Source organism: Macaca fascicularis, chromosome 11 (genome assembly GCF_037993035.2).
Source record: "Macaca fascicularis isolate 582-1 chromosome 11, T2T-MFA8v1.1".
NCBI lineage: Eukaryota > Metazoa > Chordata > Mammalia > Primates > Cercopithecidae > Macaca > Macaca fascicularis.
The window spans coordinates 50,041,520-50,066,593 of NC_088385.1; the positions used below are offsets into that span (position 1 = coordinate 50,041,520).

At 35.2% G+C, this 25,074-nt stretch overlaps 1 protein-coding gene across 2 annotated transcripts in view; it reads right to left on the reverse strand.

Annotated features, from left to right (window-relative positions):
* Window positions 1-25,074, reverse strand: part of ADAMTS20 (ADAM metallopeptidase with thrombospondin type 1 motif 20) — a 208,650-nt gene that overhangs the window by 87,838 nt on the left and 95,738 nt on the right. For both annotated transcript variants that reach the window (XM_045365086.2, XM_074005906.1), the window contains 10 exons: window positions 19,723-19,840; window positions 16,321-16,413; window positions 12,684-12,856; window positions 12,408-12,537; window positions 7,356-7,482; window positions 5,769-5,979; window positions 5,470-5,634; window positions 4,461-4,625; window positions 3,473-3,592; window positions 2,743-2,850 (listed from right to left, as the gene is read on the reverse strand). In XM_045365086.2, the coding sequence (XP_045221021.2) occupies window positions 2,743-2,850; window positions 3,473-3,592; window positions 4,461-4,625; window positions 5,470-5,634; window positions 5,769-5,979; window positions 7,356-7,482; window positions 12,408-12,537; window positions 12,684-12,856; window positions 16,321-16,413; window positions 19,723-19,840 (1,410 nt within the window). The remainder of the gene's footprint in view (window positions 1-2,742; window positions 2,851-3,472; window positions 3,593-4,460; window positions 4,626-5,469; window positions 5,635-5,768; window positions 5,980-7,355; window positions 7,483-12,407; window positions 12,538-12,683; window positions 12,857-16,320; window positions 16,414-19,722; window positions 19,841-25,074) is intronic.

The following is a 25,074-nucleotide window of genomic DNA, read 5'->3' on the forward strand; positions in this document are numbered from 1 at the left end:
CCTAACTCATTTTAGGAGGCCAACATCATCCTGATACCAAAGCCTGGCAGAGACACAACAAAAAAAGAGAATTTTAGACCAATATCCCTGAGGAACATCGATGCAAAAATCCTTAATAAAATACTGGCAAGCCGAATTCAGCAACACATCTAAAAGCTTATCCACAATGATCAAGTGGGCTTCATCCCTGGGATGCAAGGCTGGCTCAACATACGCAAATCAATAAATGTAATCCAGCATATAAACAGAACCAAAGACAAAAACCACATGATTATCTCAATAGATGCAGAAAAGGCTTTTGACAAAATTCAACAGCCCACATGCTAAAAACTCTCAATAAATTCAGTATTGATGGAACGTATCTCAAAATAATAAGAGCCATTTATGACAAACCCACAGCCAATATCATACTGAATGGGCAAAAACTGGAATCATTCCCTTTGAAAACTGGCACAAGACAGGGATGCCCTCTCTCACCACTCCTATTCAACATAGTGTTGGAAGTTCTGGCTAGGGCAATCAGGCAAGAGAAAGAAATCAAGGGTACTCAGTTAGGAAAAGAAGAAGTCAAATTGTCCGTTTGCAGATGACATGATTGTATATTTAGAAAACCCCATCATCTCAGCCCAAAATCTCCTTAAGCTGATAAGCAACTTCAGTGAAGTCTCAGGATACAAAATCAATGTGCAAAAATCACAAGCATTCTTATACACCAGTAACAGAAAAACAGAGAGCCAAATCATAAATGAACTCCCATTCACAATAGCTTCAAAGAGAATAAAATACCTAGGAATCCAACTTACAAGGGATGTAAAGGACCTCTTCAAGGAGAACTACAAACCACTGCTCAGTGAAATAAAAGAGGACACAAACAAATGGAAGAACATACCATGCTCTTGGATAGGAAGAATCAATATTGAGAAAATGGCCATACAGCCCAAGGTAATTTATAAATTCAATGCCATCCCCATCAACCTGCCAATGACTTTCTTCACAGAATTGGAAAAAACTGCTTATAAAGTTCATATGGAACCAAAAAAGAGCCCACATTGCCAAGACAACCCTAAGTCAAAAGAACAAAGCTGGAGGCATCACGCTACCTGACTTCAAACTATACTACAAGGCTACAGTAACCAAAACAGCACGGTACTGGTACCAAAACAGAGATATACACCAATGGAACAGAACAGAGTCCTCAGAAATAATACCACACATCTACAACCATCTGATCTTTGACAAACCTGAGAGAAACAAGAAATGGGGAAAGGATTCCCTATTTAAGAAATGGTGCTGGGAAAATTGGCTAGCCATAAGTGGAAAGCTGAAACTGGATCCTTTCCTTACTTCTTATACGAAAATTAATTCAAGATGGATTAGAGACTTAAATGTTAGACCTAATACCATAAAAACCCTAGAAGAAAACCTAGGTAATATCATTCAGGACATAGGCACGGGCAAGGACTTCATGTCTAAAACACCAAAAGCAACGGCAACAAAAGCCAAAATTGACAAATGGGATCTAATTAAACTAAAGAGCTTCTGCACAGCAAAAGAAACTACCATCAGAGTGAACACACAGCCTACAGAATGGGAGAAAATTTTTGCAATCCACTCATCTGACAAAGGGCTAATATCCAGAACCTATAAAGAACTCAAACAAATGTACAAGAAAAAAACAAACAACCCTATCAAAAAGTGGGCAAAGAATATGAACAGACATTTCTCAAAAGAAGACATTCATACAGTCAACAGACACATGAAAAAATGCTCATCATTACTGACCATCAGAGAAATGCAAATCAAAACCACAATGAGATACCATCTCACACCAGTTAGAATGGTGACCATTAAAAAGTCAGGAAACAACAGGTGCTGGAGAGGATGTGGAGAAATAGGAACACTTTTACACTCTTGATGGGAATGTAACCTTGTTCAACCATTGTGGAAAACAGTATGGCGATTTCTCAAGGATCTAGAACTAGAAATACTGTATGACCCAGCCATCCCATTACTGGGTATATACCCAAAGGATTATAAATCATGCTGCTATAAAGACACATGCACACGTATGTTTACTGTGGCGCTATTCACAATAGCAAAGACTTGGAATCAACCCAAATATCCATCAGTGACAGACTGGATTAAGAAAATGTGGCACATATACACCATGGAATACTATGCAGCCATAAAAAAGGATGAGTTTGTGTCCTTTGTAGGGACATGGGTGCAGCTGGAAACCATCATTCTCAGCAAACTACTGCAAGAACAGAAAACCAAAGATTGCATGTTCTCACTCATAGGTGGGAATTGAACAATGAGATCACTTGGACACAAGAAGGGGAACATCACACACCGGGGCCTATTGTGGGGAGGGGGAAGGAGGGAGGGAAGGCATTGGGAGTTATACCTGATGTAAATGACGAGTTGATGGGTGCTGACGAGTTGATGGGTGCAGCACACCAACATGGCACATGTACCCTAGAACTTATAGTATAATAATAATAAAAAAAAAAGAAAATAGACTCAGAAAACTTCAATTTCTTTGTACAGAGACACAGAGTTCTTGAAAGGCAAAGAACTTAGCCATTAATTCCTAATTCTAAACCCTATACTTCTTCGATACCATCAAAATACCTGAGAATAAATGTATACATTAATTTGTGAAATCTCTAGCAACCATTTTGTTGATGTCTAAAAGCCTCCATAATAGAAACACTGTATCTATTAAAGAAATTCACTTACTGGGGTCCAAGAACCATGTCGCCATTGTGCCATCTTTTCTATGAGAGCAGTTGGTAATGAAGTGGTCTTAAGTTTAGAAATAAATGGGCAAGGTGTAAGTACACAGTTCTGTTCAGAAGAAAAATGGATATCGTAAAACATTAAGTAATGACTGATTTGTATAAAATCTAATACTTCATTTCTTCTGTATGTCTCAAGAACAGTTCTATACTAAATTACAAATTGGTAATATGAATGTTTTCATCTTCAAAAGCACTAACTACAGTATTGTCAAGTGTCCGTAGTGGATAATGACTGAATCCTAAAGTTTGGACCATTCTGTCTGATGGCTGAAAAGGAAAAGAGCATCAGTCCTTTAAAAATACTGCTCAGCTGAAACATTCTGAATGGACACAGAACTCTGCCTTAAAAAGCACAATATACTTTAGGAGTTCACGATATTTATAATAATAGATATACTCCTTCTTCAGTTCAAAGAATTGAAGTTCACAAGTTAAATGAGTGAGCCCTCAGCAGATAAGGAGTAAAAAAAAAAATTTCATTAATAAAGCTACAAAGCTGGCAAAAACAAGAACAACAAATTCTATTTTTTTTCCCTCTCTCTCTCACATACACGTTTTTAAGGCATACAAGTTTAAGTGGAAAAAAATAAGTAAAGAAATAATTTTAACACATCAACAATCTTTCTGTCTCGTAAATCTTTTTGTTTGTAAACCATGATTCTTTTTACCTGTCTGTCGCTGGGGCGACTAGCTTCATGGCATTCTGTGTCTTCTAACACTGCACTAACTAGCTCATTGACACATTTAACATCTCGCATCTGATACCCATGTCCACATGTGGTTGTGCACTGAAAGAAGAATATAAATAGATATTTAAAAAACATTGTTTTCCAAAAGTTACATAAACTTCTATTTTCTTAACGAATATCCTGTTAATAATATACTTCCAATAATCTTTTTATCAGTCCTTTATTTCAGATTTAAGACTTAAAAAGAGCAAAGTCAATAAATATGCATATTTATTCAAATTTAGTAAATGACAATCAAATATTGAAGTTAACCAAACTGTACAACAATTAATGTATCCTAAAAAGTTGTCATATAAAAATATAAATAGAGGCCTGATATTTTAGAAACAGTCAATATGATTTAAGGAAACTAAATACTTTTCAAACACCACCTAGTGTTTGCATGTCATTTAATATACTAAGTAAATTTTAAAGAGACAAAGAAGGAACAGCATATGATAAAGTTAAAGGGAAAATGAGAGAAGGCTTCCTGTCAATTGTGGCAACCTCTGCAGAATAATAAGCTACTCCATCCTCATCCAGCCTGATCATTGCTCATCCTGCAGACTCCTAGCTGCCTGTTCAGCAAAACATCTAAACAATGCCTATCCTAAAAACAATAAAGATATCAATGCAGACACAGAGATGAAAATATTTATAATCTAAATAAAGCTGATAAAAGCATAAAGTCTGTAGCATTTTGGTTAACAAAAGGGAGTTCAAAAGCAAAGCTGAAATATTTATTACAGCAAAATTAGCAGTACTGTCAACATGTTACACATAAAGGTTCACATTTCAGGGTTGTTGTTTTTTTAATAAATCAAGCCAAATTCCATTGCACCCACTAAGGGAGGAGTAAATATAACACAACTTTTGTGTTATTCTGTAAAGATAGATCAAATTAGAAAAACCCGTATCATATACTCACAGGACCCCATGGTCCTACTTGCCAGGAAGCACATGTATGAAGTTCACATGGACTCAGAGATTCAGGTTTGGTACTTGAGTTACAGAAGCCATCACTCAAGTGATCTTCATTCAGCTGACACCATACCTGCCGCTGCTTTATTCCTTTACCACATGTAACAAGGCACTGTAAGAATACAACTGATCATTGTTTATTTGTAGCATTAGTCAACACAAATGCCTTAAAATGATGCAACGATCAATTTGCATAGGAAAATACAGTTGAAAAACCATTCCCAAATGCATTTTCCCTCACTGCTCCAGAAATATTCACTGGGTAAAATCAGCCTGCCCCTAACTTCTGCTGATAATTCCCACTGAAACATCCATTTATCCTAGAAACAAAGGTGCAAAACTAACCTTAGAATAAGTATTCATCCCAGGCTGCTGTGGACCCTGGCACTTTCTTATGCAAAGGCTTATAGATTAAATGTCAGTTAGTGTTATTGCTAGTCAGATATTGTAAATAGTATAATGACAAACTATCTTGTACATTTCTTTTTTTTTTTTTTTTTTTGAGACAGAGTCTCACGCTGTCACCCATGCTGGAGTGCAGTGGCCAATCTCAGCTTACTGCAGTCTCTGCTCACTGATACCTCCATCTCCCAGACTCAAGCAATCCTCCCACCTTAGCCTCCTGAGTAGCTGAGTCCTCCCACCTTAGCCTCCCGAGTAGCTGGGACCACAGGTGTGTGTCACCACACCCAACTAAGTTTCACTATGCTGCTCAGGCTGGTCTCGAACATCTGAGCTCAAGCAATCTTCCCACCTCAGCTTCCCAAAGTGTTGGTATTACAGGCATGAGGCACTGTGTGCCTGGTCTGTCTTGTAAATTTCTGATTGCCTTGATAATAGTTATTTACAAAATGATGAAATAAATTTAAGCACTTTTAAATTTTGTAAAGTCTTAGATTACAAAGCTGTACTAACACCATATTTTAATAGTTCCAAACCTCATGTGTTTAATGTACCTCGCTCCATTCACTAGCAGCCCAACTGGGACAGGAAAATTCATTGCAATTCTCTCTCGTCACTCGGGACAGTTCTTCGCATTCATTGTCAGCAAGACGATGGCCAAAGTTATTCATACAATAAGATTCTCGAGACCTTTCCCCTCCTCCACAACTCCTGGAACACTGATTTAAAAAAAAAAAAAGTGGTAACTAATGGAAAAAAATCAGATTTTCAACAAAACTGTACTTTAGAGTAACATAAATATGTAATTAGAAAAAAAGGGGCAACATTTTTTAAGCAATCATTTTTATTGTACCTGAGACCATTCTGAAAAATGCCATCTTGTGAAGACACAGTTACCACGGCATAGTTCTCGGGTAGGAGGTTTAAGTTGGTCACCACAGTAGTGGTCATCCACTTGAACAGTCTGTCCTTTATGAATGGAATACTTCATGCAATGGATGTCCAAGGTTCTATATCCTTGACCACATTGGGTTGAACATTCACTTTTGCCAGTAACATGCCACCTTGAAAAAAGATGTTATTATACTTAGGAGGTATATTACATAATTAAAAACAGGTTCAAAGACACTCATGCATTCAGTTTTTAAAATTCTAAGAGTTGATGGACAAATCACCAGGAAGCCAGCATTATACTACTGACCTCATGCCAGCATTTAGTGGCAGCTTTGGAGGTGCATCCAAGGAACCCCAGGCTTCCTCAAAAACCTTTGAAAACAACTGGTTTAGATCATGATTACCCAATTACTTAGCAGCAGATTTAAGACAATAACTGCATATATCTGACTCCCAATCAGGTAGTTTCTCCCTATGCAATCCCTCTATAAGTATTTTGATTTTATGACCAGGGAATGTCTAGGAATTTGACTACATCGATAAAAATGAAGCATTTAAAAAGTTAACTAGTTTTTGTAAAGTACACCACACTTTCTCATTAATTCATGTAATCTATATTTAGACATGTTTCCAAGGAAAACATGTTTTCCACAAGTAAAAATGTTAGTTATAGCCAAATTATCCCAATTGTAGTCTAGCATTCATCAATGTGAGGGCACCTGAATAACAAAGCACAGAATTCACGAAATTCATTTTCATCCCTAATTGCATTTCAAGAATTTCACTGTGCTTCCTTTTACTACTCTGTAGTGGATTCAACTTACACAGGCAGTTCTACTACTGTGCTTTTGCTGTGTCGTCAAACATCATCATAAATATATAGAAATTCTCATCAAGTGAAAGAGGTTCTGGCCATACCTGAATGTTAAAAGGTACCTGCTACAATGCTGAAAATAAATGTATAAATATGATAGATGGACTCATTGTATACCATGTCACTCCAAGATAAATCACGCACACACACACACACACATACACACACAAAACCCAAATAACAAGAAATTTAAATTAGAAGTATAAACTTCCTGTCATGATCTAGGATCAATTTCCCTGAAGTTTAATGGACAAAATACTGATAGAATATCAAGGAAATCAATCAATTTGATTTCTCCAATTCCCAAACTTCAGAAGTTTACTGGTTCATTAATTCAGTGGAAAATAACGAATCATGCTACAAAATTTACTGTTTCAGACCTTTAAATCATCCGATTACAATTTACTTGTATTTATTTACAGACAACATTGCAACCTTTTTCTACACAAAATGTTGAGGCCTATATACTGGTATTCAGAAAACACTATGAATGAAAATTCAAATCAATTATGTACTGAGTTTTACTATAAATTAGTGAGCCTGAAATTTTTTCATGGCAGGGCAGATGATGAGTAATAATTATATGTCCACTCTGTGTCAGTCACTGTGTTAGACATTTTAATCTTAGCTCACTTATTAATCTGGTTATATTACATATTATTTCTCTTTTACCTTAGTTCACAGTCTGTATTGCAACTTTGAGTAACAAATGATGGAAGTGGCAATTGGTCACATTTTTGATCAGACACAACACTATGATCACTCTTATGTATGCAAGTTATTTTTCTTCGCTGAAGACCTTGGCCAAAGTCAAATGAAAATAAAAAACGAAAGAAAAATTCACAGTTAGATGTTCCATAATTATGCAATTCTGCTAATAGCTTAAAGGAGCCAGCTAAGCAAGTAAAAATTTCCAATACAACATACAGGATATACCAGTATATTAATCTAGTGAGGAATGGCTTTTTATAATAAGTAAGCTGAATCCTGAATGACTGAGGAGTCTGCTTAATGAAGAGATGTACAGAAGATGGGACAGGCATTGGAATAAAAAGAAATTCACTACAGTGGGATAGAGTGGTTGTTGGTGAATAATTGAGTAGCTGAGGACAATGCTGTTGCTATACAGTACACTATAGTACTGTCATCCATCAGCTACCTCAGCTACTCCCCTTTCCCTGCAAGAGGATTACACATCTCTATTGCTACAATGTTACAGTAGCTTCCTGTAGGAGAAGAACTCTTTCCTGTCCATCGGCATCAGGCTTTTTATCAACTGACTGAAAAGGAATATGACCTATTCCAGTCCCACCCAGCTCTCTTTCCTTTTTCCCTCTGCCTCCAGAACATCATTTCCCAGATAGAACTGATCTTTCTGCCTGGAAACATGAAAGAAAAAGGCATAGATGACAAAAAGATCAGTGTTTGTCACTGGTTGTGGGGGAAGGAAGGAAGAATAAATAGATGAAGCACAAGAGATTTTTAGGGCAGTGAAACTACTATGTATGATATTATATTGGTGAATACATGCCATTATACATTTGTCAAACCCAGAGAATTTTCAACACAAATAGTAAACTCTAATGTAAACTATGGAGTTTAGTTAATAATAATGCATCAAAATTGGCTCATCAATTGCACAAATGTGCCACACTAATGCAAGATGTTAATAATAGAAGAGTGTGGAGAATGGCAGAGGGAAGATGGATAAATATGCAACCTTTCTGTACTTTCTACTCAATTTTTCAGTAAACCTATAACTTCTCTAAAAAAATAAAGTCTATTGAAAAAAAAAAAAAAACATGGACACAGATACCAACTTGGAGTAGAGCCATAGCAAATTAGCAGCCAAAACATGATATGAGCAATAAATAAACCTTTATTGTTCCAAGCCATTAAGATTTGGTGGTTGTTTGTATGCAGGATAACTACAGCAAAAGCAAACTAAGAGAAGCAGTCATAACTGACCAGACTCATTTGAACTTTATGCTTTCTGCAATAAGGAGACAGTAAAGAGTTTAAGCAGTCAGTGACATGAACAAATTTCTGTTTTATCAAAGTTCAACTTTGTGCTTCCACTTAACTAAACATGATCATATATGTTATCTTTGCTCCTTCCTAAATATCTTTTGAAATAACTACGAGAAATTCTGAAAAGGCACAAATCTAAAAGAACAAAAAAAGAAAAGAAAAAAGAAACAGCAAGAAAAGGAAATTTTGAATATGAAAAGTAGATGGAAATAACTATTTAACAGAACCAAGGAAGATGAAACCTAAGCCTGCAAAGTGGGAAAGTAAATCACAAACAAATCATTCATGACACAGAACCCAAGAAAGGCCCAGGAATGGAAAATAGCAGGTTCCTCTGACAGAGTGAATGTGTGAGGGGTAGGCCTGAAATAGTAAAGAATTAATTGAAAATTATTTAAAAAGAACGGTTAGACTACTAGCTTCCTCGTTGAGAGCAGCACTGTTCAATGAAAGCAGAATGTGAATCACATCTGGAACTTTATATTTTCTAGTAGTCACGTTAAAAAAAAAAACAGCTAAATTAATTTTTGTAACCTTCATGTTTAGCCCCAAATATATAAAATATGATCATTTGAACATATCAATATAAAATTATTAATAATATATTTTACATTCTTTTTTCATTCTAAGACTTCCAGATTTAATATGTAGTTAACACTTATAGCACATTTCAATAGATTAGCCACATGTGACTACTGGCTACCATATTGCACAGCATAGCTCTAGAAAAAGTAAATTTGAGGGCATAAGACACAGCTGAGAAAAGGTGGGAACACACTCTACTGAAACAAGGTGGCTAAGTAAAGTTCCCTACACTTAATGATGTGATCCCAGCCCATTCAGCTCGCAATCTCCTGCTGGCACCATGCCAACTTCTGTTATCCCGCAGCACCCTCATGACAATCAGAAGATGAGAGAATTCCTCTCTTGCAGGACTGTTGAACTCAAGAAAAAAGATCAACTGACAATAACATTTGAGACTTCTCTCCAATGACATAAGAGAGGGCTACTTAATGACCAAGTTACTCTATAATGAAACTTCTAGTTAACTTGTGTGACCCACAGAGGACTTTCAATCAGAATTTTAGTACTTTTAAAATATGAACAAACAGCACAAGATCAGTAGACATTTTAGGAAAGCCTCTAACACACAAGAAAAAGGTAAAATAAACAAAAACAAAATAGAACTAGGATGAAACACGTGTAAGTGAGGGAGCAGAAGAAAACTTAAGGACTATGATTAATACACTCAGAGATATGATAGAAGGCAGTACATTCATAAAACCAAAGCAAGATGTTATGAGAAGAAACATTAAGAAAACAACGAAATTGAGAGAATAAATTAGAAAATTAATAGCAGTTTAGGAATGTGAACACCCAAATAATACTAGTTTCCCAAAGATAAAAGAGAAAAGTTAATGTGAGGAAGTAATCTAAGAACATGATAAAATTTATCAAGACAAAGATTTATATTTCTAAATTGGAATGGCATCTTAATTACCTAGAAAAATAGATGGGAAAAAAACCCAAATCAATGCACATTGTCCTGGAATTTCATACCACTAGAATTAAAGAGAGGATCCACAAAACTTCCAGAATACAACATGCCATGTACAAGCACAGGAAATTGGAAAACAAGCCAGAAAACAAGGCTTTCAAAATTCTAAAGAAAAACAATCTCTATTTATACCAGTTGAACTACTGATGGAGCATGAGAATATAGTTATGCCATTTTCAGATATGAAAGGTCTCAAAAATCTACTTTTCTTCTGAAGAAAATACTGAGGAATGTGTTCCACCCAATGAAAGAAGTAAATCAAAAAGATGGATTGATAGGATTTAGAAAATAGGGAATCTAACACAGAATACCAAAGAGAATTCCCAGGACAATAATGAAGGGACATCTCAAGATGACAGGCATTAAACAAGCCTAAAAAGCAACATGAACAAATTAAAGAAAAGAGGGCCACAGTAGCCAGAGGTAAAGAAAAAGTGAAGGAAAAATCAAATTGATAGATTCTATAATATGCTTGAAAATATTAAGACAAAATGTGTAGTTCTGACAAAAAGTTTAAGGACCGATACCTTTCAGTACACAGAAACAAACAAAATGGAGGGAATTTAACTTTAGAGAAACTAAAAAAATTACACAAAAAAAGGGAACATAATCATAGTTCACTATGTGGTAAAAGAAATAAGTTGCTTTTCCCCTGCACGTGATTGTTTAAGAGAACTCTCCTGCTTCGGACTCCCAAATCATCTCTCACCACATTTGTCCAAACTTCCATTTTGAATCTTGTTATTCTTGGTGTGTTCACCGCATTTTAAAATGTTCTTTCATTCTCCTGTTGCTGGAATTTCTCCTTCTAACTCCCTATATCCATGGTCACAGACGAGTTTACCCACTCAAGTTGAAATGCTGATCCCAGCTTCCCAAATTCCAATTCTCTTCTAAAAGCATATGCAGGACCTTTCTGTCAAAATAAATTCTTCCTTCTATGTTAACCGAAGCTCTGTGTTTTCTACTCTAGCATTTATACCAGTCTATCTCACATCATATCCTTGTATCTCTCCACTGAGACACTGCTAAAACAGGAACAATTGTTCCCATGAATTCATTCTGGGAAGCACTGTCTAGATGCCACAGGACCAAGATTGTGCCTCTTCTTGAATAGGGCACCACAGTTCCTTTGGCACCTCGCCAGGTCAGATGGTAGACTGTTCTTTACATTCTCACCATCTTTTGTCATTGGCTCTGGCTGCGTGCTTTCTATGATAAGCTCATCTCCACATGGTTCTGAGCTTCCTTTGCCCTGACCCACTCATGCCCTAATTCCCAAACTGTTTCTCTATTCTTCATGAAAACTTTTCTTCCATTCTACACAAAATTCTCTCTCATCAGCTTCAATCTCCTCAAAAACTGTTCCCTCCACCTTTTCTGAGGTCCACACTGTGCATATCTATAGTACTGTATTTACCATTTTATTAATAAATTAACATATATATTCATGCACCTGTTTCAAGCACTAGAATAAAACCTGAATGCAGAATTGGGATAATCTGAATGTATTCCCTCAATAAATACTTACTGCATTGAACATAATATTACACAATTAAATATTCATAATTACAGACTGCAGACTCTAGTCTTCCCACTTTTTTCCCCTACTACAAATTGCCCTGCTGTTCCTACTCTGCTCCTTTTCTCACTCTATTTCTTTCCATTTTTCATGCCATCTACACAATTATACTTTCTAGTGGTCAGGGAAAGAAAATAAAAAGATGAAAGAATGTTTGCTATCTCAACAATAAAAGAGGAAGCCAGGTTGTTGAGAAAGACTGTGTGGAGATGAGTGGAAGAAAACGCAGCTATTTCACCAGGAAGCAGGATATATATAAGTTAGAGAAACTTTCTGTGGCTGTGAAAAAGAGAACGAGAATGGGAAAGTAAGAGAACAGTAACAGACAGAGAAGGGTGAAAAGAGTAACATTAAATAATGCTGTTAAGTGTAAGAAACAGAAAGAATTAGTGAAAAAAGTAGAAAGGAAAACAAGATTGAAAACCTTTATATGTCAGTGTGGGATATGTGTATGGACAGTGGGGAGGAGTCCATAGGCAGCAAAGACTCAAAAGTACACAAAATGATGACAGAATGCAGTCAATCTTTTGTCCTTTATTGAATGCCAGCGTACCTTGACACATTTTGGTACAGCCTTCCCATGGTCCATAGGGGTCCCATGTGAACAGCTCGCTCCACTCTTCCAAAGGGATATTGAAGGAATAACGTACATCAGGGTTGTATAAATTACCCACACATAACACCTCAATAAGAATACAAAAGAACGTACAATTAATTCATAAAAAATATTCTTAAGATATCATTTTATATTTGATAACGTTAAGCACTTAACCAGCAGTTTACTAATATAATTAAATTTAAGTGTTATTATTGATGACTGAGAATTTACCTGCAAAATAAGTTCTTTCTCTTGTCGATTAGTACTATTAATTCTTTCAACTGAGTTGTTTGATCCACTGTATTCAATAACAGTTCTTGTTCCTTGCACATTGACTTCTTTCTTTGATCTACTTAGAACAAAATTTCCATTGAAAAGAAAATTCCCTTCAGCGTCAGATAATGCTGTAAAAGAATAATGAAATAGTAACACCAATCAACAATACAGAAAATACTTGTTTAACTTTTTTTTTCTTTTTTTTTTCTTTTTTTTTTGAGATGGAGTCTTGCTCTGTCTCCCAGGCTGGAGTGCAGTGGCACGATATCGGCTCACTGCAACCTCCACCTCTTGGGGTCAAGCAGTTCTCCTGCCTCAGCCTCCCGAGTAGCTGGGATTACAGGCATGCACCACCACGCCCAGCTAATTTTTGTATTTTTAGTAGAGACGGGTTTTCGCCTTGTTGGCCAGGCTGGTCTCGAACTCCTGACCTCAAGTGATCCACCCGCCTCGGCCTCTCAAGTGCTAGGATTACAGGCGTGAGCAACCGAGCCTGGACTTGTTTAACTTTTAAAGTTCAAACTTTTTTTGAAATTAAAGAATGCAAATGTAAATTAATGTTGAGGAAATAAACTTTATTTTACTATAATGTGGGATTTTATCAATAAGTTGGGTAACTTTAGCACATCAGCCAAAGATATTAAAATAAGTTCACTCTATACGTTTATATCTCAGATGGTCATCGTCTTTCATGAGGCATGTAGCTTCAGAACAAGAAGTGGGAAAGCAGAAAGAAGTCATGACCCCAGCAGACGGATTAGTTCAATCATCCTGGTCATCAATGGTAGGGAAAGAAGGAACAGCCAGACTGCTGCATCATTCCATTTATGCCTATCTTAGAAAAAAGGTACAAAGCTTTAAAACTCTAGGGTCAACATTCTAGGAGACCATGCAATGACTATGCCATTCTCTATACAAACGTCTAGATCTTTCATAGAAAAGCCCTGTATCCCTGTTAATACATACGTGGATGTCTGCTTTTCAGAATAATACTCCTATTTCCCTCTCTGTTCATGTTCCCTTCTTGTTCTCTTTTTCCCAGTGACAGACATTAATATATGCCTATAGAATATGTATATGTTTGTAATTATTTATATGTTATATATACAAATAGACAATTATATAGTATGTATTAGAAATGCTATTTTTTAAATATAAAATTACATGTCACCCACAATCATGCAGTAGTAAAAAGAAATGAATGTAGAGTTAAAACAATGGATTTAAGTTTAAGTTGTTGCAATTAATGTCTGTGTAATCTTGGATAAACCTCATACTCAGTTTCCTAAACTGCCTAATAGAAATAATAAAAATTTCTATTTCAGTCTTTTAGTCAAGATCAAGTTTGAAAAATGTTTGTAGGTGTGTGAATTGTAAAGTACTGTGCTATTTATTTTTAATTTTCAAGAGGATGTGTAATATCTAAAATTTTACACTACAAGAACCCCCATATTAATCAAATACTTTTTTGCTTGCTTTACTTAAGTTATACTTTTCAGTGGAAGAATAACCTTTTCGGAAAACATTTGTTTGGCATTCCAGGAAACCTCACCGAAAGCACACAATTATCTATGGCTAAACTTTCTAATATAAATACAACACCCCTCTGAAAAAGCAGTATTTAAGGGATTATTGTAAAATAAATTTGGTATTTCTGTGTATATGTAGACTAGTATAACTGTCTTTATGAATTACACTGAATTCAGTGAGGAACAAACAAAGTTCTATATTTAGTCTGTGACATAGAAATTCCTCTATTTAAGAATCTGTGCTTTATCAGATGTGGCTAGGTCTATTTAAGGGATTATTGGTTCTGTTAAACCTAAGGGAAATAAACAAAACCTTACTGGCTTAGGAAAAAAAAAAAAAAAACTACACATTTCACTACTTTTAGTTACCAAACTTCATAAATATAAATGTTTTAAAAATTCCTTCTATTGACATCACACGTCTATTTTACTCACTTCGACCTAGACTTTGATATTTCCATTTGTAATTCTCTCAAAAAGTATACTGATACTTTATTGGTGAGCATTTCTTTCTTTTTTTTTCCTTTCTTTTTTTTTTTTGAGACAGAGTTTTGCTCTTGTTGCCCAGGCTGGAGTGTAATGGCACAATATCAGCTCACTGCAACCTCCACCCCCTGATTCAAGCGATTCTCCTGCCTCAACCTCCCGAGTAGCTGGGATTACAGGCACCTGCCACCATGCCCAGCTAATTTTTGTACTTTTAGTAGAGACGGTGTTTTGCCATGTTGGTCAGGCTGGTCTCGAACTCCTGACCTCAGGTAATCCGCCCGCCTTGACCTCCCAAAGTGCTGGGATTACAGGCGTGAACCACCATGCACGGCCAACATTTCTAATTTTTAAAGTTGAGAAGAACCTGTGATCCAATCCCAGATCGATATATTTGTCTACATTTGGAATCTAAGTGATACCTATTAAATTATTTATTTCCAATATGGTAGCATATATCTATGTATACGTACTGAAGTAATATTTTTAGCATGAGGAAAAGAATTCCAACTAAATGTAAAAGGCTAATAATTCTAACTATTTACACTTGATTTTAATAAAATATTTTGCATTTTTTATTAAGGTGAAACTGATACAAAATTAACCATCGTTAAATGAACAATTCAATGGCATTTAGTGTATTCACAATGACGTACAACCATCACCTCTATCTAGTTCCAAAACCTGTTCACCCCAAAAGGAAACCTTGTACCCATTAAGGAGTTATTCCCTTTACATTTGACTTTATAGTTCCAAATGCAATTCCTGAGATAGGCTGTTCATTATAGATTCAGATTGCCAGTTACACAGGTTAATTATTTGAGTCAATAGTCCACATCTTATTAATGTACAGCAGATGCTTTCTCAATATCAGCTCTGCACCATTACCTACCTACTCCAGCTTGGTGAATTATAGATAACTCACTATTAAGATATTTCTAAGGCAGAAGGAAACGATTTTTAAAGCATCCTTTTCATATTTGTGTCTAAAGTGAAATTCTTTAAGCCTGAAAGCTAATTTCTAAAAATAAATAACATAAATTAAGTTTATACTTTAGAAATAGCTAACAGACAATATATTGTGACTATATTCATTAACATATAAAAACGTGAAACCACAGTTCTTTTTCTGACTTTTTTAAATACAAGAGCTTTTAAAAACCTGTATTTAAATACTTTAGCTACATAGTAAAAAAAAAGAAAAAAAAATTAAGAAAACTATTTAAAACACTTAACCCCAAAGAATTCTATAACTAATGTTAAACAAAATGATAGAAGAGTATTTTATTCTAAATACACATGCAACTAATTGAATATAACTTCTGGTTATCTAAACTATTCACATGAGAAAAAAACTGAAGACAAATTATTGTTCAGAATTTCATTTTTTTTTTTTTAAGTAATACATTTTGGACTGCTTAAGAACATATGTATAGGGAGCCCTAAGCTCAGTATGAAATGAAATTGCATGTTTGCTAAAGGGACTCTTGTTGCCTTCCAAAAATTTACATAAACTACAGACATCCATGAAATTGCAAAGAGCCACATACTGGCTGTTGTTTATGAGAAATGTTTACCAAGGTAACTGTCATCTGGTTGTCCAGAATAGCTGTACTGACGAATGTCAATGTTTGTTGCTCCTGCAGGAATCTTTACAACAACATTATAACCTGCAATATAATTTTACATATGTTAAATTTCACAAAAAGCAGATGACCCAGAGGTTATTACTGCTGAATGAATGAAAAATATGAATACCATAGTCAGACCTAATTTTGTTGTGTCTTTACAAAATTACACAGTGGTTATTCCTTTTGAGTCAGTACATTACACAAATTGCTGAAGATTGAGAAAAAGTGGTTGTTGTCTAGAAACAGAGTTTAAGATTCTTAACTTTTCCTAATCTTTTCCTACTTCTAATATTCTTAATATAGAATGGAATAAAGCTAGTATTTTAGCTCCTGAGACACTTAGTTCACATATTCACTTTTAAGCTTAGTTAATGCTTTTGTATTTTATACTGGGAAAAAATAGAGGATTTCAAATATAATTCATAAGTCCAGGAGATATTAAAATAATTGGTCATTGCTATGATATGTTCACATAGCCTCAGTAAATAGCAAAATAATAAAATTTTTCAGTTTCATTATTGAAAAATCATAAACAAGAAAAAGTTTAAAGCTCAAGTTTTTCTTGAGCTTTTAGTTTATAGTATAAGCAGGAACCCCTTTATCTATTCCCCAAATTTTACATTATTTTTACAAGAATACTAATAAACTTGTTATGAGAAAAGTAAAAAGTTTACTCAAGTGAAACGAATGTAGTATTTCCATTTTATGAGGCCAAATTCGGCAACATTGGCGCTGTTCAAAAGAGGAAACATTTTATCTAACATATATTAAGAAAAAACGTTTTCATGAAACTAAAAACACATTCCATAGTTGTCCAAATACTCAGGTTTTTAAATATACAGTTAGTTATACTCTAAGGATATTACTCTAAGTTTTTCCTTTTCCTTATTTATTAGGATTTCCCCATATTTAATGAGTAAAAGAAGTAATTTTTCTCATACACTACCTTTGATAAATATGGAATTAACTTAAGAAGACAGTTTAAAAAGAGTTTAAATTTACAGCCCTAATGTCAGACTATCTTGCATGTGTTTTAGAGCAGCCTTATTTATATCTAAGGCATCACATTTTCAGTGTAAGATGGTAAATAGTTTCATGATTCGGTATACACTATATGCATACTGGTTGTAGGTTATTGACCTACAAGAATATTTTAATTAACCACCTTTTCACTATAAAATATTCTCACCAACTACTTTTACTATTTATGTCTTTACTGTTTATTATATTTTTTTCAAGAAAGCAAGCCAAAGGCATTGCAAAAGTAATAAGATGAAGGCTACCACCAGGGGGCAGAAATGTGACAAATGCTAATCAGACCTTGCAAATAAGTTTAACACGTTGTTCTATTTGCAAACTGATTAAATGCACAGTACAATTTTCACAAGATTATATATTTGATCTTAATTTGGTTCATGTGGCTTTATCCTAGAAAAAACATTTTTCAGTAAATACAGACTGTAATAAGTATGTGCCATGCATTATATAAGGGAATCAAATGTGTGTGGCTCTCAAGAAATAACTAGAAAAATCATATATCAAATCATCGAGTAACCGAGATTCATAAATATCAGAGTATAAAACGTACTGTTTTACACATACATGAAAACATAAATATTAAGTTTTAAATTATACTGTTTTAATGGAAGTAAGTAACAATTTGAACACACATGAACACAATTTAAAGCTGAATGATAAGACTGCAAAAAATAGGCTAGAACTTGAGAATCGTTTTGTCAAGATCTGCACCCATAAAGTGGCCACAGCGTGGCCTTTGTTGATAAACTGCTCTCACTTCACTGACAGATATTTTCTGATGTCTTGAATATAGCAACAGTGATCCCACAGTGACAGCTAACGCTGGAAAAATTCTACAATGCAATTTTAACTACAAGATGTAGAAGAAAACACAGAAGACAAAGGTGAATGGAATTGACAGGTCAAAGGGTACAAAGACAAACTCCTTCCAGGAATGTTTGAGAGTGCCTGGTTATGTACATCCTTGCCAATATTAGGTATTATGATACTTCAAAATCTTTGTTAATTGATTTAATTCAAAATAATATCTTGAGACGGGCGGATCACGAGGTCAGGAGATCGAGACCATCCTGGCTACCATGGTGAAACCCCGTCTCTACTAAAAAATACAAAAGATTAGCCGGGCGCACTGGTGGGCGCCTGTAGTCCCAGCTACAGGCTGAGGCAAGAGAATGGCGTAAACCCGGGAGGCGGAGCTTGCAGTGAGCTGAGATCCGGCCACTGCACTCCAGCCTGGGCGACAGAGCGAGACACCGTCTCAAAAAAAAAAAAATCTTGTTAAAAAAAAATAGGCTAGGTGTGGTGGTTCATGCCTGTAATTTCAGGACTTTGGGAGGCTGAGATGGGAGGATCCCTTGAAGCTAGGAGTTTAGACCAACCTAGCAACACATTGAGACCCATCTCTACACACACACACGAATTAACTAGGCATGGTGGTGAGCACCTGTAGTTCTAGGTACTGGGGATGAGGAGGTGGAAAGACTGCTGGAGCCCAGGAGTTCAGAGTTGCAATGAACTATGATTGTGCCACTGTACTCCGGCCTGGCCAACAGAGTAACACCCTGTCTCTAAATAAATAAATGAATAAATAAGGTTGTAAGAAATAAATTTAATTTGCAAAGAAGGTTTTAAAGATCTGCTTTTATTATCATAAAAACAAAAAATCTTGCCCAGAAAACATTACAATGGAAAATATCTTACATATCCTCATGATTTTTTGGAGAAAAATTAAATCATGGCCAATATGTGATTGAGATACTGCCTGGAAAATCAAATGTGACAATAATTCTGAAACATTTAATTCAGAAAAATATTTAAGTTAATGGTTTCATCCTTCACCTTCAATCAACATTTTCTATGTACTATTAATAAGAAGTGTAACAGGCCAAGTCATACCAAAAAAAGAAAGTGATTCAAGTAATGAAAATATTTGAAAGCAAGTTTCCTGGAAAAAAATCACAAATATATACATTTTAGGTTATAGGGAAAGAAAGCATTTCATTATGGGAGGATTATTCACATATCACACATCACAGTCAAACAGCACTGAATTTACTCTAATAAATGCACCTAATACATTTTTAAGAATCAGATTTGCCTGGGGCAGGTGAATTCATTAATCAAGGATACACCTGGTCTAATACAGTATTTAATTTTTTTATATTTAGGAAATTTTTCCTTAACAATCATTTTGGACTAATGGCATAGAGTAGGACAAAACAGTAACAAAGGATTACTATTACACATTCTTTACAGACTCCATTATTATACTAAATAAAAGGGAAAACTAGAAACAAATACACAACTTACCATAATGAGAACTGTTGAAGACACCTGTTATTGTCTTGCATGAAGAGTTGTCCCCACCACACACTCCACATTTGTCTATCTTGGCACTGGAGTTTAACACGTGATCACAACCAGCTGCCTTCAAGACACAATTACAATCAATATTATAAGAATGACTAATTATGAAGAAAAGAGAGAAGATCCAAATACATATAATCAGAAATGATAAAGGGGATTTACCACTGACCCCACAGAAATACAAATAACTCTCAGAGGCTACTATGAACACCTCTATGCACATGAACTAGAAAACCTAGAAGAAATGGATAAACTCCTGGACGCATACACCCTCCCAAGACTGAAGGTGGAAGAAAGAGATTCCCTGGAGAGATCAATAATGAGCTCTGAAATGGAATCAGTAATAAGTAGCCTACCATCCAAAAAAAAGCCCAGGACCACACTATTCCCAGCTGAATTCTACTAGGTGTACAAACAAGAGCTGGTACCATTCCTACTGACACTATTTTAAAAATTGAGGAGGAGGGACTCCTCCCTACCTCATTCTATGAGGTCAGCATCATCCTGATACCAAATCCTGGCAGACATACGACAAAAAAATAAAACTTTAGGCCAATATCCTTGATGAATACTGATACAAAAATCTTCAAAAAATACTTGCAAACCAAATCCAGCAGCAAATCAAAAGCTTATCCACCACCATCAAGTAGACTTCATCCCCAGGGTGCAAAGTTGGTTCAACATACACAAATCAACAAATGCAATTCATCACATAAACAGAACAAAATACAAAAATCACATGATTATCTCAACAGATGCAGAAAACGCTTTCAATAAAATTCAACACCCCTTCATGTTAAGAGCTCTTCATGAAGTAGGCATTGAAGCAACATACCTCAAAATAATAAGAGTGATCTATGACAAACCCACAAAGGCTATTATACTGAATGGGGAAAAGCAGGAAGAGTTTCCCTTGAAAACTGGCACAAGACAAGGATGACTCTCTCACCACTCCTATATAACATGCACTGAAAGTCTGGAACAGTACAATCAGGGAAAAGAAAGAAAGAAAGGGCATCCAAATAGAAAAAGAGGAAATCAAACAATCCCTGCTGGTTGATGACATGATTATATATCTAGAAACTCCACAGTCTCGACCCAAAAGCTCCTTAACCTGACAAACAACTTCAGCAAATTTGCAAGATACAAAATCAATGTACAAAAATTAGTACCATTCCTACACACCAATAATAACCAACTTGAGACCCAAATAAGGAAGACAATCCCTCCACAATGGCCACCAAAAGAATAAAATACCTAGGAATACAGCTAACCAGGGAGGCGAAAGATCTCTACAATGAGAATTATAAAACACTGCTCAAAGAAATAGAGATGACACAAACAAATGAAAATATTCTAAATATTCTATGCTTACAGATGCGAAGAACTAATATCATTAAAATGGCCATACTGCCCAAAGCAACATATACATCCAATGCCATTTCTATAAAACTACCATTGATATTCTTTACAGAACTAGAAAAAACTATTTTAAAATTCATATGGAACCAATAAAACAGCCTGAATAGCCAAAGCAATCCTAACCAAAAAGAACAAAGCTGAAGGCGTCATGCTATCCAACTTCAAACTATACTACAAGGCTACAGTAACCAAAACAGCATGGTACTGGTACAAAAACAGACACACATACCAATGGGGCAGAATAGAGAGACCAGAAGTAAGTCCACACAGTTACAACCATCTGATCTTCAACAAAGCTGATCAAAACAAGCAATGGAAAAAGGACTCCCTATTCAATAAATGGTGCTGAGATAAATCATTAACCATATGCAGAAAAGATTGAAACTGAAAACCTTCCTTACGTCGTATAAAAAAATCAACTCATGATGGATTAAAGACTTCAATGTAAAAGCCCAAACTATAAAAACCCTGGAAGACAACCTAGGCAATACCATTCTGGACATAAGAACTGGTAAAGATTTCATGATGAAGAAACCAAAAGCAATTGCAACAGCAAAAACTGGAAAATGAGATTTAGTTAAATTTAAGAGCTTCTGAACAGCAAAAGAAACTATCAACAGAGTAAATAGGCAATCTACAGAATAGGGGGAAATATCTTCAAACTACACATTTGACAAAGGTCTATTATCCAGCATCTATAAGAAACTTAAATAAATTTACAAGAAAAAAAAACATTAAAAAGTGAGCAAAGAACATGAACAAATATCTTTTAAGAGAAGACATACATGCAGCCAACAAGCATACGGAAAAAGTGCAATATCAATGATCATTAGAGAAATGCAAATCAAAACCAAAATAAGATAGCATCTCACGCCAGTCAGAATGACTATTATTAAAAAGTCAAAAAATAACAGATGCTGGAAAGACTGCAGAAAAGAGAATGGTTATACACTGTTGGTGGGAGTGTAAATTGGTTCAACCACTGTGGAAAGCAGTGTGGAGATTCCTTAAAGAGCTAAAAACTGAACTACCATTCAACTCAGCAATCCCATTACTGGATATATACCCAAAGGAATATAATTCGTTCTACCATAAAGACACATGCAGGTGTATGTTCATTGCAGCACTATTTACAATAGCAAAGACATGAAATGAACCTAAGTGTCTACTAATGGTAGACTGGATAAAGAAAATGTGACACATATACACAAAGGAATACTGTGCAGCCATAGAAAAGAATAAAATTATGTCCTTTATAGGAACATGGATGGAGCTGGAGGTCATCCTCCTTAGCAAACCAACACAGGAACAGAAAGCCAAATATTACACGTTCTCACTTATAAGTGGGAGCTAAATGATGAGAACACATGGGCACAAAGAGGGGAACAACACACTGCGGCCTGTTGAGGGTGGAGGGTGGGAGGAGGGAGAGGATCAGAAAAAGTAACTATTGGATACTAAGCTTAGTATCTAGATGATGAAATAATCTGTACAACAAAACCCTGTTACACGAATTTACCTGTATAAAATCTTGCATATAGACCCCTGAACCTAAAATAAAAGTTAAAAAAAAAAAAAGAATGACCAACTATAAGAATGGTACTTTAAAGTTTACAAAGTTCTTTTCACAAATATCCTTTCAATTACCAGGAGATTCAGTACAACAGAATTGTTTCAAAATATGTATTCATCTTGTTGTATGTCAATATTTTCACATATCTATTTACATGGTCTAAAAAGTCATGTTTGTTAAAGGGTCATCCACAGACCTCCTGCATCAACATCACATGGGGTGGTATTTAAAAAGACAGATTCCCAGATCTTCTGAATTATAATACCTGGAAATAAAATCTAGGAATCTGCATTGTAACACTGACATTGATTCCAATACGCACTGTCATTTGAAAACCGCTCTTAAAAGAAAAGTAATTCAAAGAGACTAAAGAATGAGTATGTAAGTAACACATTAGAATACTCCAAAAAGATGTCTTTCATAGTTATTATTTTAACTCATGACCTTAGAACGCTGCAAATAATCTTAGTTTCAAATAAATATTTAAAAGCAACATTTTCTCTAAAACTAATACCCAGCATAACAGTGCTTATTTTAAAAACTGAATGAATATGCAAGTAGACGGCTTGTTCCAGAAATTTCAAAAGAACAAATGCAGCTCCTCTCCATGAAGAAGCTGTCCTCTGCATACGTTGCAGTAACTCTTTCCGTTGTTTGGAATGGCCCTCTAAATTTAGTGATCAGTAAAGAAAATTTCTTAAGCCTCGTGAATTTTTTTATATACAAGGCAGATGTTTTCAAAATCAAAACTTTAAGTATATATTTTCTGAAAGTAGTATGCCTCTATATGTTCAGATAATCTTCATCATAACTTTTGCATTTTGATATGACTTTAAGCTGCTAATTTAAAGCACAATTTTTTTGCAGGCCACTGAATAACCTTTTCAGTATTTAAGCTGTTTCCAATTTAAATTATTTTAACTCTCTTTGAACATCTCATTAGCTCTTTGGGTGAAGGGCCTTTATCACCCGGATAAGGTAATAGAGACTTGTTTACGGAGAGATTAAGTTTGCCCTATAGAGCTCCACTTTAACCAAAGGAATAAGTTCATAAGATTATACTTATATTTTTAATTATTTTTTACTGTTTATTTTTAAATTGACAGATAACATTGTATGTTTTTATCATGTACAACATGATGTTCTGAAGAATATCAATACATTAAGGAATGGTTAAATCTAGCTAATTAACAAATGCATAATAACCTCACGTAGTTATCATTTTTGTGGTGATAGCACATATCCACTAAAAATAGAACTACCATATGATCCAGCAATCTCACTACTGGGCACATATCCAAAGGAAATGATATTAGTATATTAAAGAGAGATCTACACTCCCATGTTTATCACAGCTCTATTCACAATAGCCAAAATATTAAATCAACCTAAGTGTCCATCAGTGGATGCATGGATTTAAACGATGTGGTTTATATACAAAATGGTATATTATTCAGCCATAAAGAAGAGGAAACCCTGCCATTTGTGACGACATGGATCAATCTGGAGGACATTATGTTAAATGAAATAAGCCAGGCACCAAAAAACAAATACCATATGATCTCATTTATATGTGGAATCTAAAAAAGTTGGTCTCATAGAAGTACACTTACTATATTCTTTAGACCACATTCACTAGCCTAGTTCTCAAACTTGCCATCCATTCTCAAGATTGCCATTGCAATGTTTGTGCTTTTACTCAGCATCTCATCAGCTCTGACCTAGACCACCTGTCTCCAATCTTCTAAATCCAATATTTTGAAGATTCCAATAGGCAAACTGAATCACATCTCTCCCTTGACTTCAAATGCTTCTATATGTTTCCAAGGAGTTAAGAAAAAAAAAGTGCATTTGACAACCATCTGCTGGTCCCTAACTCCAACTCTGCTCCCATAATTCCTCTCCTTCTAAAACCTACTCATTTCGATACTTGGCACAAGTCTCATGCGCTCCATGAAAGGTTCTCTGAATCCTTTACCCACCTCCCCATAAAATAAGACACTCCTTCCTCAATAACTCCGTGCTACCTTGCAGATGACCCATAGCATTACATTGTAATTGTTTACGTGCCTATTTCCCCCACAAATCTGTGACCATCTTGGAAGTGGGGTTCTCTGCTCCAATCTTTTATCCTGGTGACTTGAACAGTATCTGACATCTAGTAGCTATTCAATCAATGTTTGTTGAATGCACATAAAAGTAAGTGACAGAGAGCTGGAAAGAGGAAGGGAGAATATCAATGGTTTTAACGGTAAGGAAAACGTTACTGTAGAAGGTTACATTTAAAGTAGCAAAATCAC